The sequence below is a fragment of the Amblyomma mixtum genome, chromosome 3 (assembly GCF_055824585.1).
Source record: "Amblyomma mixtum isolate Tamu chromosome 3, ASM5582458v1, whole genome shotgun sequence".
In the NCBI taxonomy this organism is placed as follows: domain Eukaryota; kingdom Metazoa; phylum Arthropoda; class Arachnida; order Ixodida; family Ixodidae; genus Amblyomma; species Amblyomma mixtum.
The window spans coordinates 246,171,931-246,188,695 of NC_143014.1; the positions used below are offsets into that span (position 1 = coordinate 246,171,931).

Sequence of the window (16,765 nt, forward strand, 5' to 3'; positions counted from 1 at the left end):
GCTAAAGAAGGATATATAGAACTCCTTGGGTGCGCTGCGCCTGTAGATGATTTGCCCTACTGATGGCGGATACTGATTTTTTCATGTCCTTTTGCTTCATGTGAAAATTGAGCGACAGCGTCTTCTTCAACGTTACGCTTATAAAACTGAGCAGAACAGTTGAAATCGAAACACCCGCGCTGAACAGCCGCCATGCAGCGCTGCCAGCGCCAGCCGCTCCCCGTTGAAGCCTGGTTCAAGCCAATCAATAGCTGCTAGCCAATCCAACCGACATCGCATCGAGTTTGTGTAGCTGCCTGCTAGCTACTGCGGATCATTTCTTGCGAGATGTAGAGCTAGTAATTTGATCCATACTTTGGCATTGCTTTTCCTCACGTTGAGAGCAATGGATGAGGTGAACGACGAATGGAGGAAAGATGAAATTCGTAGTTTTACCTAGCTGCTGTAGAGAGCCGTGTACACGAAACTCCATAGGAGTGTCTGTCTTCAGCTTAATATTGGTGCATGCGTGATCGTTAGTGAAATGTAGGCCTACACGACGGTGTCTGGGCGAGCTGCAGCTGTTTCTAGTGAGTACGGGGGCTTTTTGATCACTGCTTTGTGCCTGCGATGAGTTGGCGTGCGGACAGCAGTTGTCGCTGCCGTAGAGAGCCTAAGCTGGATGCGATCAATGGTGTTGCTTTTACATCGGAAACGATATCGCGGCTCTCGTTGCGGTAGCTCGATTCATTTGAAACGCGCTCCAGAGGAACGGCGAAGTTACGCGCTAAGCGTTAATTTTGCTCTTGTGTTTAACGCCTCTATGCGTATTCGCATCGCGCGCATTGTAATTTTATCCTTTGCGGGCAGGATGGTATTACTCTTGGGGATCGGAAATGCTGGCGTCGCTCGTAAGACATTTCGCTTCCATGAGCGAAAAATGAATGAAACTGTTTGTTGCTACCGTGCTCACATACACGTGGAGAATTCGAGACATCAGTGCCCACTTACTATAATGTAAAGAGTAGCTCCTACTGCTTTTAACCGTGCGAAATGTTACGCTGGCGCGTTTGAGGACGGGACTCGCTTGCGCAATGCATGGCCACCTGTTCTTATATACAGCGGTATCACGAGTCGGTGTACACAATATTGTCCTTTCCATGTTATGCTGACACCTGCGATCAGTTTTCTGTCGGCTACAATGGACATCTCAGTTACTGCCAGCCTGTCGCCGCCCCGGGTGGGTGGAACTCAGCAGCGTGGCACATGTAATAAGCGCAAAAGGCCGCGCGTAATACTCGATTTGCTTGTTACGCGTGTTTAATGGTGGAGCCTCGGATATCTGATTTTCTTTTTGTGCCTCGAAGTGTGACAGAAAGCAGGCCAGCACTTTTTTAACGCAAATGGCCTTGTTTTAAGAAAGTGTGACCTGCTTTTATTGCAATAAATGAGATGTAGCTGTTGAGGGTAGGCTCTTTATGGGAGGCACTAAGGTGGCTAGCTGTAGTTGAGCTAGGACATGCTAATATGGCATAGAAGTGTCTATAACCAGTAGCAGCTGCAGTCATCTGTTAAATAAACTGCATTCTGATACAGATTTTGAATTATATGCTAGATGGTGCACTGCTGAAATATTCGGGGAAAGTTTTTCTAGTGTTTTTTTTTTTTACACACACAAAGAATTACACTTAGCAGTGGCTAATTTCTAGGAGTTAACTGGAAGTATTGTTATTTCCAGCTAATGGGAAAGGTGCAGTTGTGTCTGTTTTTGCATTAGGAAACAAAGAAGACCTTGAGCAGAAACTTCAGCTGAGGGCTGCATCTGATTGAAGTTAGCAAATTGAACACATTCAGTTTTTACCTTTGTTCCTTCATACCTCAAGAAACATGCACCCTGGTTTTTGTTCATTATATTGTTGCTCAATGCTAGTGTCTCTCTTAATTTTCTGGGAAAATTTAGGAGGCAGTAGAGATTGAATTATGGCATTGTAAAATGTGTGGGTGTCCTATTTGTTCTCACTGTTTCGCCCAAAAAGCACAAGAAGCCAAATAGGTTGGGATTCATTGCTGAATACTGGGTATTGAGGCAGGGTGGCTGTTGTCGCACAGGTTGCTAGTGCAATTCATTAGTTTTGACTTCCATAGAGGATACAACATTATGAAACACTTTACATTTTCACTTTCTTATAGTTCGTTTTCTGTATGGGTGGGGTATGGTTGGCCATTTCACCCTTGTACTTACTGTAATGTATTATTGTGTTAGAGTTTTCACATTCTGGCCAAACTGAGGTCGTCATGCCCTGCAGTGAGAATTAAAGCATAGTTTCATTGCCGAATTTGGCAAAATCATGAATTACATTAGTGAAAATACTGTGAAAAAATGTTTGAGAGTGTTGACTTTCTCATGAGGAAGTGGTTAACCCACTGTTGTCTTGAGGCACTGTGGAATCTGTTTATTACAAAGCTTTTTTCATGAATTCTAGTAACTTACTGTTTATTTCGTGTCTCATCCAGTTATTTTTCCATCTGTGTAGAATAATGGTTCTCTGCAGCATTGAAAAAGCTTTTTAGCAGTAGTTGAACATGGTAATAATGTTTGGAATAAATATGTTTCTTGGGGAGCTTGTGGTGCCATCATAGAATTAATTGCTTTTCAGGCCCTGCCTTTGCCGAGACATTGGATGCACTTTGTGTGACACTATTGGCTGTACAAAAAATTATCTACTCCTTCCCGCACTGCCTTTTTACTGTTTTATGGGCCTGGGCAGCAGTGGCAGCCAGTAATGTGACTTTTTATTTATACATATAACAATCTCCACCTTCACTTGGGGTGTGGGGGATGAAGGTTATGTATTTCAGGGATACTTTTATAGTAGGTCTTCTTTCTGTCATTATTACTTCTGCCAGCTTTTGGTTATCATGTGATGCTTCATTTCTGTGTGAATCCATTTTAAAGGAGTAACTGTTTCCATGGCCTCAGTACAGGCGACTCCTATGGGCAACACTGCACTTTGTGATGTCACAAACTTTACCTGCACATTGTTACTTTTACCTGCTTGCGAATGAATATTTCTAGTATTGTATTTGGTCTTTAGAACATTCCTTAAGTGCTGCTGTTGTTTTCAGTTGCTATTTCAGCCATTATTTATTTATGAAGGAGGGTTTCTTCACTAGTGCTTGCGATGTGTTTGCTACATCAGATACATGAATGAAGCATCTCCTCCAGCCACACAGCCCAGTTGCAGTCCTGGTTTGTCGTTTTTTAATGTTTGAGAATTCCTTTTACTCAGTATTTTGAGAAATGATTTGTTTTGAGAAAGAGAGGTGACTCTGAGATATATAATGTGATCATCTATTCATTATGTTAAAAAAAAGTGATGGAGGTACCTTTAAACAGTGATTATTACCTGCCTCTCAGTTGTGCACTTGTTTTGTCCCATAAGTTGGCACTTTTGTTTAGATGCTTAAGTGTCTGTATGGCCCATGCTTGGCTGTAGTTTGGCTTACACCATGAAACATTTCGGAGAAGGGGGTGCATAGCTGTGAAGAAGCAGTCCTTGCTGAAGTCAGTGCTCCCCACCAGTGGCTGCTTTTGGCTGCTGCTCAGTGTTTGGACAGTTGAAGAGCATGGGCGAACCCTGTCAAATTATGTCTGGTTTGGTTTATGGGGTTTAACGTCCCAAAGCGACTAAGGCTATGAGAGACGCCGTAGTGGAGGGCTCCGGAAATTTCGTCCACCTGGGGTTCTTTAACGTGCACTGACATCGCACAGTACACGGGCCTCTAGAATTTCTCCTCCAAAGAAATTCCAGCCACCGCGGCCGGGATCGAACCCGCGTCTTTTGGGTCAGCAGCCGAGCACCATAGCTACTGAGCCACCGCGGCGGCGTCAAATTATGTCTATCTCAGTTGTGCTTTTCCTCGTGACTCTGCAGGCTGAAGCTGCGGAGGCAGTGCGACCACCCCTCCTGCCAAGATGAACATAATGCGCAAGCTGCTGGTGGGCCACCAGGGCCGGGGTGCGGGCACCTCTGAGGATGGGGCCCAGAGCTCACAGCACACAGCCCTGGGCTTGATGCACCTGCACAAGCTCTTTGCTGAGCTCTCACACCCGGCCCACCCACTCACCCAGCAAGAACAAGAGCAGCGACTCTACAATATGCTCCCACTTTTCTGCAAGGTGGTACATGCAGCAGTAGTGTAGGCAATTCAATGCTGAATGACACGGAGGGACAGCAGGAAAACACTCGTACCAAGTGTGTTTTCATGCTGTGCCTTCACCATCTGTAGTTTAGTACAGTCTCATGGATGGTTAATGTGATGGGTTTGTCTGTCACGTGTAGTGCGAGGGTTGGCAGTTCATTACATTGCTTGTGGAACCCTGAAAACTGTTTGAGGCAGTCGTTTAAGTTACACTGTGTGCACCTCTTTTCTCTCGTCCGTTGGGTATCGCAGTCTCTGCTGGAATTTGTTGTGATACTTGTGAGCCATATTTCAATTAATTTTGCATGGATTAATGCAGATTAATCCATGTTTATTTTTCTATGCAGAAGGCACACATTCCTGCAAGGTATGAGACCTGAACTAATGCTGTCCATTGATATTAGGGTGATGTAGTGGCTGTGACACACTCTCAGGTTGTAATTGATTTAACTTCCTTGACCAAAAAATAGGGTTCTCTATGCTGTTGGCACGATTCGCTTGTACTAGTGCTTGCTACAGATGAAGGTGCTGATATAGCTAGTGTCTTGCCAGCTCCACTTGCAATGTTGTAAGGATAGAAAAAGAGAATAATCTTCCAGCAGATACTCAAACAAGTAACATTTGTCAAAATTTTGATTATTACTTGTAGCCAACAGCTAACAGCTGTTGGCTAGAAGTAATGAGAAAGCTGTTAGCAGATTTAAAGTATTTCAACAAAGGGATGAAAGTTTGCTTTGTTAATATTGCACTGTTAGCTTGTTAACCCACTTTGTTAGATATAATGTTGCATATGAAGACTTTATCTTCATCCGCAGTCCAGTCATTTCAATCATCATTGTAGTTTCTACCGTTTGTCAATATCCCTAACCAAATGGAGCCATGAATACTTTATTGCAAGTATTACAGGGCATGACATATTAAATCAGTTCGAGAATCATAAAAGTTAGTTTTCTTTAGCTAATTTTATTAAATGAAGACCATTAAAAAAAATTTCAGAAAAAATAAACTGTACCTTTATTGGCTTCTGATGACAAGCAACATTCCTTTTATGCTTTTTGGTTTATCTACACTTTAGACATTTATCTGATTACCCTTACTTACTTTCAAACAAAGGCAAAATTTTTTCTTTGCTGTATTGCCATTGTTGCTGCAGAAAGCATCATAAAAGGTTCAGCAGTAGTGAATTTTAAAATTTACTACTTTGCTGTCTATAAAAGAGCTTTCAGTGTTTTTGTGTTGAGTTGTAAATCCACTTTTTTAGTGATGTGCTGCAAAATGCAGCCCGCAAGTGTAACTGTTAAATAGTATCTGTTGAATTGTGTAGCGAGTTACAAAGCTGAAGAGGATGATGCTTAAATGACCATTGCAGTTATTTTCTGTACTCCTTAAACTGTTAATTTTTTTTTACACATTTCTTCATAAAAAGGCCTACTTGTTATGGCCAGTACGGTTTCTTAGGTTATTCTAGGCATGTGTAAGTTTTGAGGTGTAACAGATGAACAGAAGAATTTAATATATAATAAAATTATATCTATGGCCTCCTGTGAGAAATTTGCAAATCAACGTAACCCATGTGCAACGAAAAATAAAAATTCACTTTGGCATCTAAGCCTGCCACAGCACTAGGCAATGCCCAGATGTGTATAACAGATCACAATATCTCAGCGCATGAAATCACACAGAATGCTCCTTCACTCTCACACCTGTTCACTGGCCTCAACCCAGGATTTTCCATGTCAGGGCTGTTTCAGACGAGCCTTAGTAGAGGAATACCATGAGTTGCCATTCTTCGTTCAAAAAGTTATCATGGCATGCAGTCTTTCGTTTTAACCAGTAGTACAGAATTACTTGGCAGTAGCCGATCCGTCACTGGTAGAGGTGTCATGCCAAATGTCCACTGCACAAGTAGCACCATCTCCAGGCGGCATTTTCACCAGCTGAAACCTTGTGTAGATATAGAGGGGCAAAATTTTTGCACATTTTCTTTTCACAATGATGCACACGATCTTTACATACCAAGACTTGTGGTTCCATCATCCTCAATCATCACCTCTGCTACTCCTGATTGAAAACTCGGTGTTTTCAACTATTTTTCTCTAGATTTGCTCAGTCAAGGAAACCCTCAGTCAGGAAAAAAATTAGATGAGTCGAGCGTTCATGCTCGTGCCTTCATATGGTTTAAGAATGCCATTCTATGTGCACATGCTTTTTTTCCTCAAGCCCTATTCAAACCTTATTCAAGACAGTGCTGCAATTTCTTGAGAGATAGGAGCAAGCTTTAGACAAGCCTAATTCATCTAATACGCTTTTGGGAAGAGAAGGAAACGCTAGGTTCGAGTATTCGTAGTCTGGCCAAGCTACACTTGTCTAAAAGGATGTAGTGGTTAATGCTTAGGACTAAAGGAAAATTTTAAACTTAAGAGCTGTGCAGTTAATTTTAGGCTTTAGAGAGTATGCAGTTTTTACTTTTGTTACATATTTTAGCCCTTGTACAGAGATGTGGTAATTTTCGGTCATCTCTTTTTGCTACCTGAAACTCCAGCTCAAGTTTTGCTTTGATCAATGCACTTCAGGCAGTGTACCTTGAACACTTCCATGCGTCTGATGCCTGATATTCATTTAGAGCCAAAATCTAGGCACTGTTCGCTGTTACTGCCTTAAGTGTATGTCTGCTCAGAGCAGTACTTGTACTGGTAGTGCTTTCGTGCAAGTAATGACAACAAGGGCCGTAAAGCAGTATGCTTCATAACAAGGCCTGCAGACCTGTCTTTTTAAATGGCAGCAATATTAGGTTAACTTATCATATATGTGTGGTTGCGCTGCTAACATATTTTGAAAGAGTTTTATGTAGTGATGAGTGTCATCAAATTAATCGTGAGCTGTTGCTATCTGTTGGCATGATTTTCTGTAAGTTGCAGTGGGCTTCCATCATTTTGTGCGACAAGTCATATAGCGAGTATATTTTGAAAGTCTGCATAGATTTATTTTTAAAAGCCATGAAATACACATCAGTGAAGTCTGTACTGAGGGATTTTATGGCAAAACTGACAATATATACATAATAGAGTGCAGTAAAGGACAATTAACTAAAATTAAGTTATCAACATCTTAATTTTTGGTTTGAGGGTGCAAGATTGTGAATTTTCAAAAGCATCATCATTGAAAGTGAGCTCAGTTTTAAAATTGACTTATTAGCAACATGGTTGAGGATATCAAATGTGAAAAAAAAAAATGCTTTCTTCAACTATTTAAGTTGGCTTTCTCATTTTCAACATTGATCAGACGTCATCACTGCAGGTGCTTTTGTCATGAGAACCACGTCAATATCGATCAGTGTGCAATGTGCAAAAGCTAACTTAGGGTTTTCAAAAGTTCTTTTTTAAGTTTGGAATTGTGATGCTGATTCACAAATTTTAAAAGCTGAGCTTGCTTTCAATGTTGACAACCTTGAATTTCACAATATAATCTTGTGCCCCTCATCCTCAAATGAACAAAGTTTATTAGGTAATTTAGTTATGTCTTTTAAGTGCACTCTATCACGTACTCAATATGATCCACCTAAACAGACCCCACTGCCGTACAGTTCACCTGAACAGACCACAACGGCTCATCTTTCATGACAATTAAAAAATCTGCATAGATGTAAAAAAAGAAGCACCCAGTATATTGCTTTAGCTTATGGTCACCTTATTTTCTTTGACCTTTGTAGATAGTTTACATAAAACCGTTTTGTTGCTTTCCTGAGGTGTTTAATTTAAGGCTGACTTGTGGTCAATGCTAAGCAGTTAAAGAAAGGAGCATCATTTTTAAGTTATTTGATGTGATCTGTATGTGCTATATCTTTTCAAATATAGGTCAGCAAGTGGCTTTATTTAATTGTCTAACCGGGGGTTGATATATAACTGCAAAAAGTAATCATACTTTATTTTGGCAGACAAACCTAATATGCCAATTGATCGAGCTACCATTAACCTTTACCATTCTATGACTGAGGGAAAGGATGTTTGTGAAACTGTGCTATTTGGGCGTTGGCTTTACAAGCTTTATAAAATTGTTGCGTTTGTGACATGTTCAATTGCATACAGGAAAACGTTGTCTTGGGAACCAAAGATGCCCATAAAAGATATGACAATGACCTCTTATGGACTCCAGATAATATTTCCTCTGGAATCAAAGACCCAAGCATATATGCATATATATGGCTAAATAAATACTGTTTTCCTTTTTTTTTCACATTTTTGATCTGTTGTTTTCAATTTTAGTGGTGTCTTACATTTTAATCGTAAATTTTTGGCTGTTGGCTTAAAAAAGCTTGAGGTGTTAATATGCTTTTGTTTAATCTCTATTGGAGCAGTGGTGGATTCATGGGGTACTCATGGAATAGGCAGTGAGGATGGCCCTACTTGCATGATGATTTTCTTGGGCTTTCTTTGTTGCGAGAAATAGGGGCCAGTGTGGCTTTCCCATGGAAAACTTCTGTTCAGGAGTGAGGGGGAAAGAGGAGAGATTACTTTTTCACCCTCTGCCAAATCTGCCCATATTTAGAATACACACATTAGTCTTAACAGCCTTATTGTAGAAGGCCAAAGATATCCTTGTTCTTACTTGCAGACTAGTAAGTAGGAGCCGGGTAGGAATACTAAAAAAAATCAAAAGGGAGTTATAACATCAGTGTTTGTTTTGTAAACTTCTTGAAGGCACATTAGCGGTTTAATGAAACGAGCTGGGGAATGTGGCACTGAAAGCCGTGTGAAAGATCTGGATTCAATTTCATGCATATCCTTCTCATCATATACCGTATGTACTCGTGTAAGGGCCGCACTTTTTTTCCGCGCTTCTCACGTGATGCGGCCCTTACATGGAACCGGCGTTTTTCCGCTAAAAATTTCTGCAGCCCGATTACGCGTCCATTTTTTACGTGGCGATACCCATTTTTCCGACGAATTAGCGCAGGCGTGATGAATCCTTCGAGTACACAATGCATTAAAAGTGTGGATTGTGCCCGCGCGATCTGCGCGATTACCACCCGCAGTAAGACAGATTGCTAGCGGTTGCTTGATCACTGTATTACTTTACTGCAAATTTCATGTGATCCTAAGTTAAGATCCACTAAGGTGTGGCGCTTGTGGCGGCTTGGAGCGCCGCGTCACTGCCCAAAAACGCGCCACTCGCGTTTTCTTGCACGGTGAGGCACACCCAACAGGCCTGCACCCCATCCTGGCTTTTGCACAGCATAACGTTTTGTCAATCCTTTCTGGTGCGAACGCCGAGCGAGCTAGCGTCGATGACGGACGGCGTGTGCGGGGTTCCAGGCCCAGCACGGCGCGCGGGGCGACGCGTTCGTGGTTGTAGCGATTTTTACGCGGCCAAAATTATGCGCGCATGAAACAGTTTTTGGCTCACTTTTTTTTTCGAATTTCCGGCGGCGAAGTTGGGGGTGAGGCCCTTACACGGGGGCGGCCCTTACACGAGTATATACGGTAAACATGTTAGGGATGTGATTGGTAGTGTGGTGCAAATTGCACCTGACACTTCATAGTGAGCATGGCCATTGTGCATTTTGCTGACATCACTAACATCATACACTGATGCTAGGGCATGTGTTTTGTATCCTTGCAGTGTTTATAAAATATTCAACAGATTAGTAGATATGTGCTGGCAGCATCATAAAGCTTTTAGGTCTATATGGATCTTGAATGTTTAAAATATCAGGTACTAAAGCATGTGTCCCTTTGATTTGATCCTTGAATTGAATAGTTACTGCGTGAATAGCTGAATTTTGTGCATAAATTTCAAATGTTTCACATTAGCAGGGCTGAGCTGTAAAAGCAAGACTGACTGACAGGTACTTTCAGTCAGTCTTGCTTTTACAGCTCAGCCCTGTCAATGTGAAACATATGATGTGAAACATTTGAAAGTTATGCACAAAATTCAGCAATTCACACAGTAACTATTCAATTCAAGGATCAAGGGACACACACATGTTTTAGTATCTGATATTTTTAATATTCAAGATCCATATAGACCTAAAAGCTTTATGATGCTGCCAGCACATATCTACTAATCTGTGAAAGTAGCTGTGGCCGCCACGGTGGCTGAGTGGTTATGGTGCTCGGCTGCTGACCCGTGAGATGCAGGTTCGATCCCAGCCGCGGCAGTGAAATTCCGATGGAGGTAAAATTCTAGAGGACCGTGTACTGTGCGATGTCAGTGCACGTCAAAGAACCCAGGTGGTCGAAATTTCCGGAGCCCTTCACTACGGTGTCCTTCATAGCCGGCGTCCCTCATAGCCCCGAGACATTAAACTCTCATAAATCAAACCTGAAAATAGCTGTAATTTTCTTCCCCACCACAGCAGGCGCAAGCACTAAAGCATATACAGTATTCCCATTAGGACTAATTCATTTAAGACAACTTTTTGGATAAGACGAACAATGTAAGAGCATTTGTTTGGTTCCTCACATCAAACTTCTGTTGAGACGAACTGTTGCGACAACAGCGAACCGTACCGACTCCATGACTCTCGGAGTGTCCACACAGCACTTTCTTGGCTAGCTGAAAATAAAAGTGGCGTTCTGCAAGAAAGCTTCCCTGCACATTCACATGAAGGTGCAGGCGAGCGTTTTAGTGGAGTTGGTAGGGATGGCACCATCACGCTTGCCTTCACATCGCGTTCATATTACATGCCATGCATTGCCCCGCATGGCATGTGACGGCACAGCTGCGCAAGGCCTCTGCTGCTGGCACTCCGTCAAAGGTTGATGTTTTAAACATATATCAGATTTTTCAGCTTTGCTAGTGAAGTAGTGCTTTTGCATTAAAACAATCATGATTTTAGAGCCTGTACTGCATGGCTAATGCAGATAGGATCGGAAGGGAAAGCCAGGAGGGTGGTAGGGTTTTAGTTAAACCAAGTAAGATGTGCACTTGAGGTGACACTGCCTCAAAGACAACCGCATGCAGGATCTTATCGTCAGCACTATCGGCAGCCACGCGTGGGAAGGGGGTGCCGGTCTGGCACGTTGACGGAGCAGCCGTGCGAGGCCTCCGTCACTGGTGCTCCATCAATGGTCAAAGGTTGATGCTTCACGCATACCGCGGGTTTTTCAGCTTTGCTAGTGAAATAGTGCTTTTCGCACTAAAACTAAAACACACATAGAGGTCGCCGGGGAAGAGAAAAGACTGGCTAGAAAAGGAAGAAATTAGACCAATGCTTTTTCATGTGTAATGATGTCTGTTCAGTTCATGCCGTCATTGTTCAGCGTACTGAAATAAATGCTCTCTTTGAAATTATATCTTCTCACGGCAAGGTTGTTTTATTCACTGCTCTATAATAGTGATATTTGGATGCATGTTGACGCTGTCTCTATGAGGGTGCTTCTGATAAGACGAACAAATTCTCATGGTCCCGTCGTGCTAGTGTTGAAGGGACTCTGCTGCACTTATGGTATAGTGCGTAGCCACCAGTTCATGACAGAAAGGGGTTAATTACCCTCTGTGAGCACTAGCCATGTGAAGAACAATGCTTGGTTGCAATTTTGCTGCAGAAGGCTACAAAAACTGCACTACATGTGTTTGTTCCCCAGACACATAGTTTCACCTAGGTCCATCATATTAAGCCATTAATATATATATGAAGCAGCTTCATGGCTCGCTCTGTGAATCACTTTCATCATTTATTATATTCTATACATTTTGCTTGCACCTGTTTTGTAGAAGTAGGTATGACTTGCTGGTTTTATTTTTATGCTCTTTTGACATCCCACTCCTCCGGAAACCATTATACTGTGTTTCATACATCAGGTGCAACGCCGTCAAAGCTAATGCACTTGTTTGCGCTGCCTACATCCACAACCAAAAAGTAGTGCATCCCCTGTGGTGAGCGAAAAACAGTACATGCTTTGCGTGCAGTCTTAATGCATGATAAATTTGTCATGAGCTTGATTAAATGCACTCTTATTGCTGACGACATGCTTCAGACCACTTGGCCACAGAACAAGTGCGGAGTAACACGCCTCCCTTTATATTTTTTATGAGGACTACTACCATACTTTTCGCATTGTTGCATCTGATGTATGAATGAAATGGAGTATAGTGCTCAATAAGTGAGAAGTGTCTCAAAAGCAAACATGGTGCAGCTAGCACATAATTGGTCGCATCAATATTGGATAGTTGAAGTGGTACACATGTGGCAGCATGTTGCAGGCATTGATGCATTTGCCCACTGCTAATAAATCAGCCCAAGCAACAATCTTTGTCCCAGAACAGAAAAGACATGAGGCTTGTTTTGATGGACGGTGTGGGGTACTTTTGAACAGTGATTCTCAATCCTTTGAGCCTTAGGGAACTCCAACGGTTCTCATAGGTGCTGAGGAACCCCGCGTGCGTTGGCTTCCATTTCTGCCTGTATGACATGCATGTAGAAATGAGCATGCAGATGCACAGCCTTACAAAAAATGCTGAAATCAAAGTAATGACTCTTTTTATAGGGAAAGAGCCTGCTGTAAGCCTTTACTGTATGATTAGTTCCAAAATAAAGTAGGCAAAAGATAAGGTGGGGGCTGATGCATGCATAAGTTATGGTGCTTGAGGAACCCTGGAAGCACTGCAGAGAACACAAGGGTTCTACAGAACTCGGTTTGAGAAGCCCTGCTTTCGAAAGAACCGTCTTTATTAAATGCCTTAACTTTTCCTCATTAGTGATGCGCACTGATTGATAAACTATATATCATTAAGTTGTCATATTTCTAACGTGCATTAATGTAAAGCTGCATTTGTGTAGCATTAGGTTGTCATATTTTATATGTGCATTAATGTCAAGACGCATTTACCGTGCATTGCTAGTAGGGCTGATGAGGGACTGTTTTTATAGGTGCTGACATGCTCATTTGAAGGCTTTTGCATAGACTCGATCTGTGAGCCAGTGTTTTGGAACCTTTTTGTTTTGCATATTTTGCTTGTCCACCTTAGTTTTATTCTTCTCATAATCTTCTCTTCGCAGTTCTTTCATTTGCTGTGTTTTTCAATTTATTCATTCTGAACTTGCATTCCATTGGCAAATTTATGTCTAGCATGTAGAAACACACACCAGAAAAAAAAAAGGGAACTGTCTATAACTTTTTCAGTTTAAGTATTGTGATTCTATGAACAAAATCAAATGCAAAGGCATATTAGTAATGTCACCAGTTTTGCAGTGTAAACTAATGCCTGCTGGAATAAAAAAGTCTGGTTTTTGTATGGAAACTCTTTTGTATGGAAGTATTTGACTCACATTTGTATTCAGTTCAGTGCTATCGTTATTTGATGTGGCTTCAAAGCTTACTCTTCACACACTCCTTACAGCTTTTTTTCTTGTGAGCCTATATTGAGCACCCTTTATTATATATTTGTGTTACTACATCTCAGGAAACTGCTGTCCTATATTCCCTTAGTACCTTGTTTGACAGACTGCTTAACATTGAAGTCACGTATGTCTGCGTGGTTTGCTATTTCTTGCTGCAGTGAGTCTCACTTGTACCGTGTGTAGTGAAACAACACTATTGCACGTGCAACTTTTTGATACATGTTGAATGTTCATGGCAGGGTAAAATGTGTCTGAGACAATGATGTGTCTTTGTGTCAAAAAGCACAAGACCTGCATACGTCATATGTAGTAGACATGTTTTTGAAGCAGAGATCAGGTTAAGTGTTGCTGATCCAGTCTTGAACAGGGGCAAACGAGTTCCATGAACTACAGTAAATAAGCATTGCAGTTTGCTTTAACTTTGGAATGATCTGCACTGTGATTGTGTAAGGATTTCACTTGTGCCAACGAACAACAGTGAAATCTGTTTTGTAAATTTATATGATAGATTCGTTTGCAATGAATTTGTTGTGAGGTAATTGACGTTTGTCTTTATCGGACGGCGAGAAACCAGACAAAGTGTGGAAGGAAAACACGACAAACTGAGCGTAATGCGCATCCATTATGCTCACTTCAGTTTGGTCTTGGTCCACTATCGTATTTAGTGCTGTTCCTGATTTAAATCTGCTTTTTTTTTTCTTATATTGTGATCTTTGTTCTGTAGATGTCTGGGTATCGTCGTGCTCAGGTATTATAAATCGCTGCTTTGTTTTACCATGTGTGTTGCGGTTTCTGCATTGCAGGTGTTCGAAAACAGCCCTGCTGCGGATATTATTGACAAGTTCAGCGATGTGCTTGCATTCTCCAAGCTGGTATCGAAACTCATGGTTTCTGAGATTCGGAGACGGGCTTCAAATCAAAGTACAGGTTAGCACTTCCTTTTACTATTGCACAGTTCTGTGGTATTGAGCTGTACCACAGTGAAAATGTCAGTAGAGAGTATAGCCAGCCTGCAGTAGTACAACTAGAGTGGAAGGCTTTAAGAAAAGCTCCAAGGAAAGTGGCAATACCGCACAGTTTTTCATGCAGGTGTGCAATGGCAGGCTTGGGAAGTTTTGTTTTAATGTAGGGCTTACGTGTGCATCCATTGTATTTCAAAAGGTGGCTTGGCCCTTCTAACAAGTATGCAGAACACATCCTTGAACTGTGGCTGCAATGGATAGAGCAGAGTATTGCAGAAAACTTCGACAATTAAGCACTGATTTTGTGCCTAATTGATTTTCTACCACTGATTTGGTGGCTTGAATTCCATTTCTGTGCATTATTTTTTATTTTTGAGTGAGAGATGGGGTTTCATAGTACAGTGAACTCTCACTTGAGTGAACTTCAAGGGACCGAAGGAAATGGTTCACTTAACTGAAAGTTCACTAAACTGAATATTCACTAGACTAACATAAAACATGGCATCCATAGTGTCAAAAGTGTGAAATGGAATTTATACATAACTTATACAAGGTGCATAGCAGTTAAAACGCTGCCTTTCTCACTTTGAAAAAAAATCAGTAATCTTCTTCTGCACTTGTACATTTAAAGCAAAAGAAGTTACAAAACTATCGAAAGAGTCAATGTTTTTGTAAACTTCTTCTGGCACAGCTTGCTGTTTGAGACACAAAGTCCCTGAACTTTCCGATGCACCCTACAACCTCAGCTAGAGTTATAGGGCTTGAAACTGGCTCTGCAGTTGCCTCCTCTTCATCGCACTCGTCTTCCTCTGGACAAACACTGGAAACAATCTCCAGTTCAGTCTGTCCAGCACAGGTAATCAGTGCACTGTCACACAGTGCATAGTCTTCAAACGAAGTACTATTGCTATCGACCTCCAGCTGATGACAGATCTCTGTCATGAGGGCGGGCATCGGTTGCGCCTGCAGTGGAGGGCTCAAAACTTCGTTGAACTGATCGGAAAAATAAGCCTGGGTCCTCTGAGTGAGTTCGTTAAACTGAAATATTCACTATTCCGAAATTCGTTTAAGTGAAACATTTGCGCATAGAATCTATAAGAAAACTGCCAGGGCTTTTTAAAAAGTTTGTTATTCTGAAATATTCGATAAACCGGAGTTCGTAGAACTGAGAGTTTACTGTATATGCCTCGAGACAGGCACATGTGCATGACTAGGTTTCAAAGCATGAATGCATCACTAGTGCATTGTGTAAACTCTCAAACTCTTTTTTTTGTTTATTGAATAAGATTTCGTGTAACCAGAGGCAACACTCTCAGAAGGTGTGATGCATTAATGTATCAAAAGGGCATTAATCAGAATTGACCCACCCTCAGTGGATGTATGTAGAGGTTGGTGCATTGTGTTAAATATTGTGGGAAAGTGCTTTAGGCAGAACAGCTGTGCTGGCTACTGGTGTGAGGTACCGAAATTGGCATGGGAGTGTCAGCAGGAATTTTAGCACATTCACTGTGCTGGTGTTTCATCTTCTGTTTCTGTCACTGGGATCCGATCAGTATAGACGTCAGCTGAGACTTGCTGACGTGACTCTATGTGAGGGCACCTTTGTGCAAAATATAGTGTGCTGCATTTGAATGAAGATATGGCACTCTGATTCAGTAGCTAGACTCTATGGTGTTAGCATGAAAGTACCGTCTTTCTGAAAGTGTGGTTATCTTCCCCTTGTATGTCATTCATTGCTAGTGACATTAAACATGACTTCACTCAAGCAGTTCGTTGCTGCTGCAGTTTTACTGTCTTCACAGAGTGAGGCTTTTATACTTATGGCAACGGGTATTTCTAGCAAGGTAGTTCTCTGTCTGGGGTGCAGAGGCTTGGGGTTGCATTTCATGAGCTGGACGCAACAGTTGCCTATTGTTATGTCTGATGCTCTGACACACCCGCTTGTATTGTTACCGTTATTGCTTGAGGTATTGAGTATTTTGTGCATGGCTTGGGCAAGTATAGAAGTGGGATTATGCACACTGTCGCTTTGTTACCTAATGTTCGTCATTAGCATTTTGAGCAATAGTTTTTGTTTTACTATGTCTGCTTTATTCTACATAGCAGCTCAAGATGGTATTCTCCACATTTTTGCACATGCTTCAGGCTGGTACTAAATCGTACTCAGCTTGCGATAGAGTGGGCAAGGTGTCAAACTAAGCGATGTAAACCAAGTTATGCTTTTGCCTGGTGAGCTTTCTTCACTGATACCCATGCCACACATGCAAATTTAATGCCA

The 16,765-nt window shown here is 41.7% G+C and overlaps 1 protein-coding gene across 1 annotated transcript in view; it reads left to right on the forward strand.

The window, feature by feature from the left end:
* The first annotated feature begins 264 nt into the window (after positions 1 to 264).
* The window catches only part of bchs (WD repeat and FYVE domain containing 3 bchs), a 138,903-nt gene continuing 122,402 nt past the window's right edge, over positions 265 to 16,765 (forward strand). The window contains exons 1-3 of the mRNA XM_089583227.1: positions 265 to 569; positions 3,915 to 4,159; positions 14,329 to 14,452. Of these exons, the coding sequence (XP_089439353.1) occupies positions 3,956 to 4,159; positions 14,329 to 14,452 (328 nt within the window). The 5' untranslated portion in view covers positions 265 to 569; positions 3,915 to 3,955. The remainder of the gene's footprint in view (positions 570 to 3,914; positions 4,160 to 14,328; positions 14,453 to 16,765) is intronic.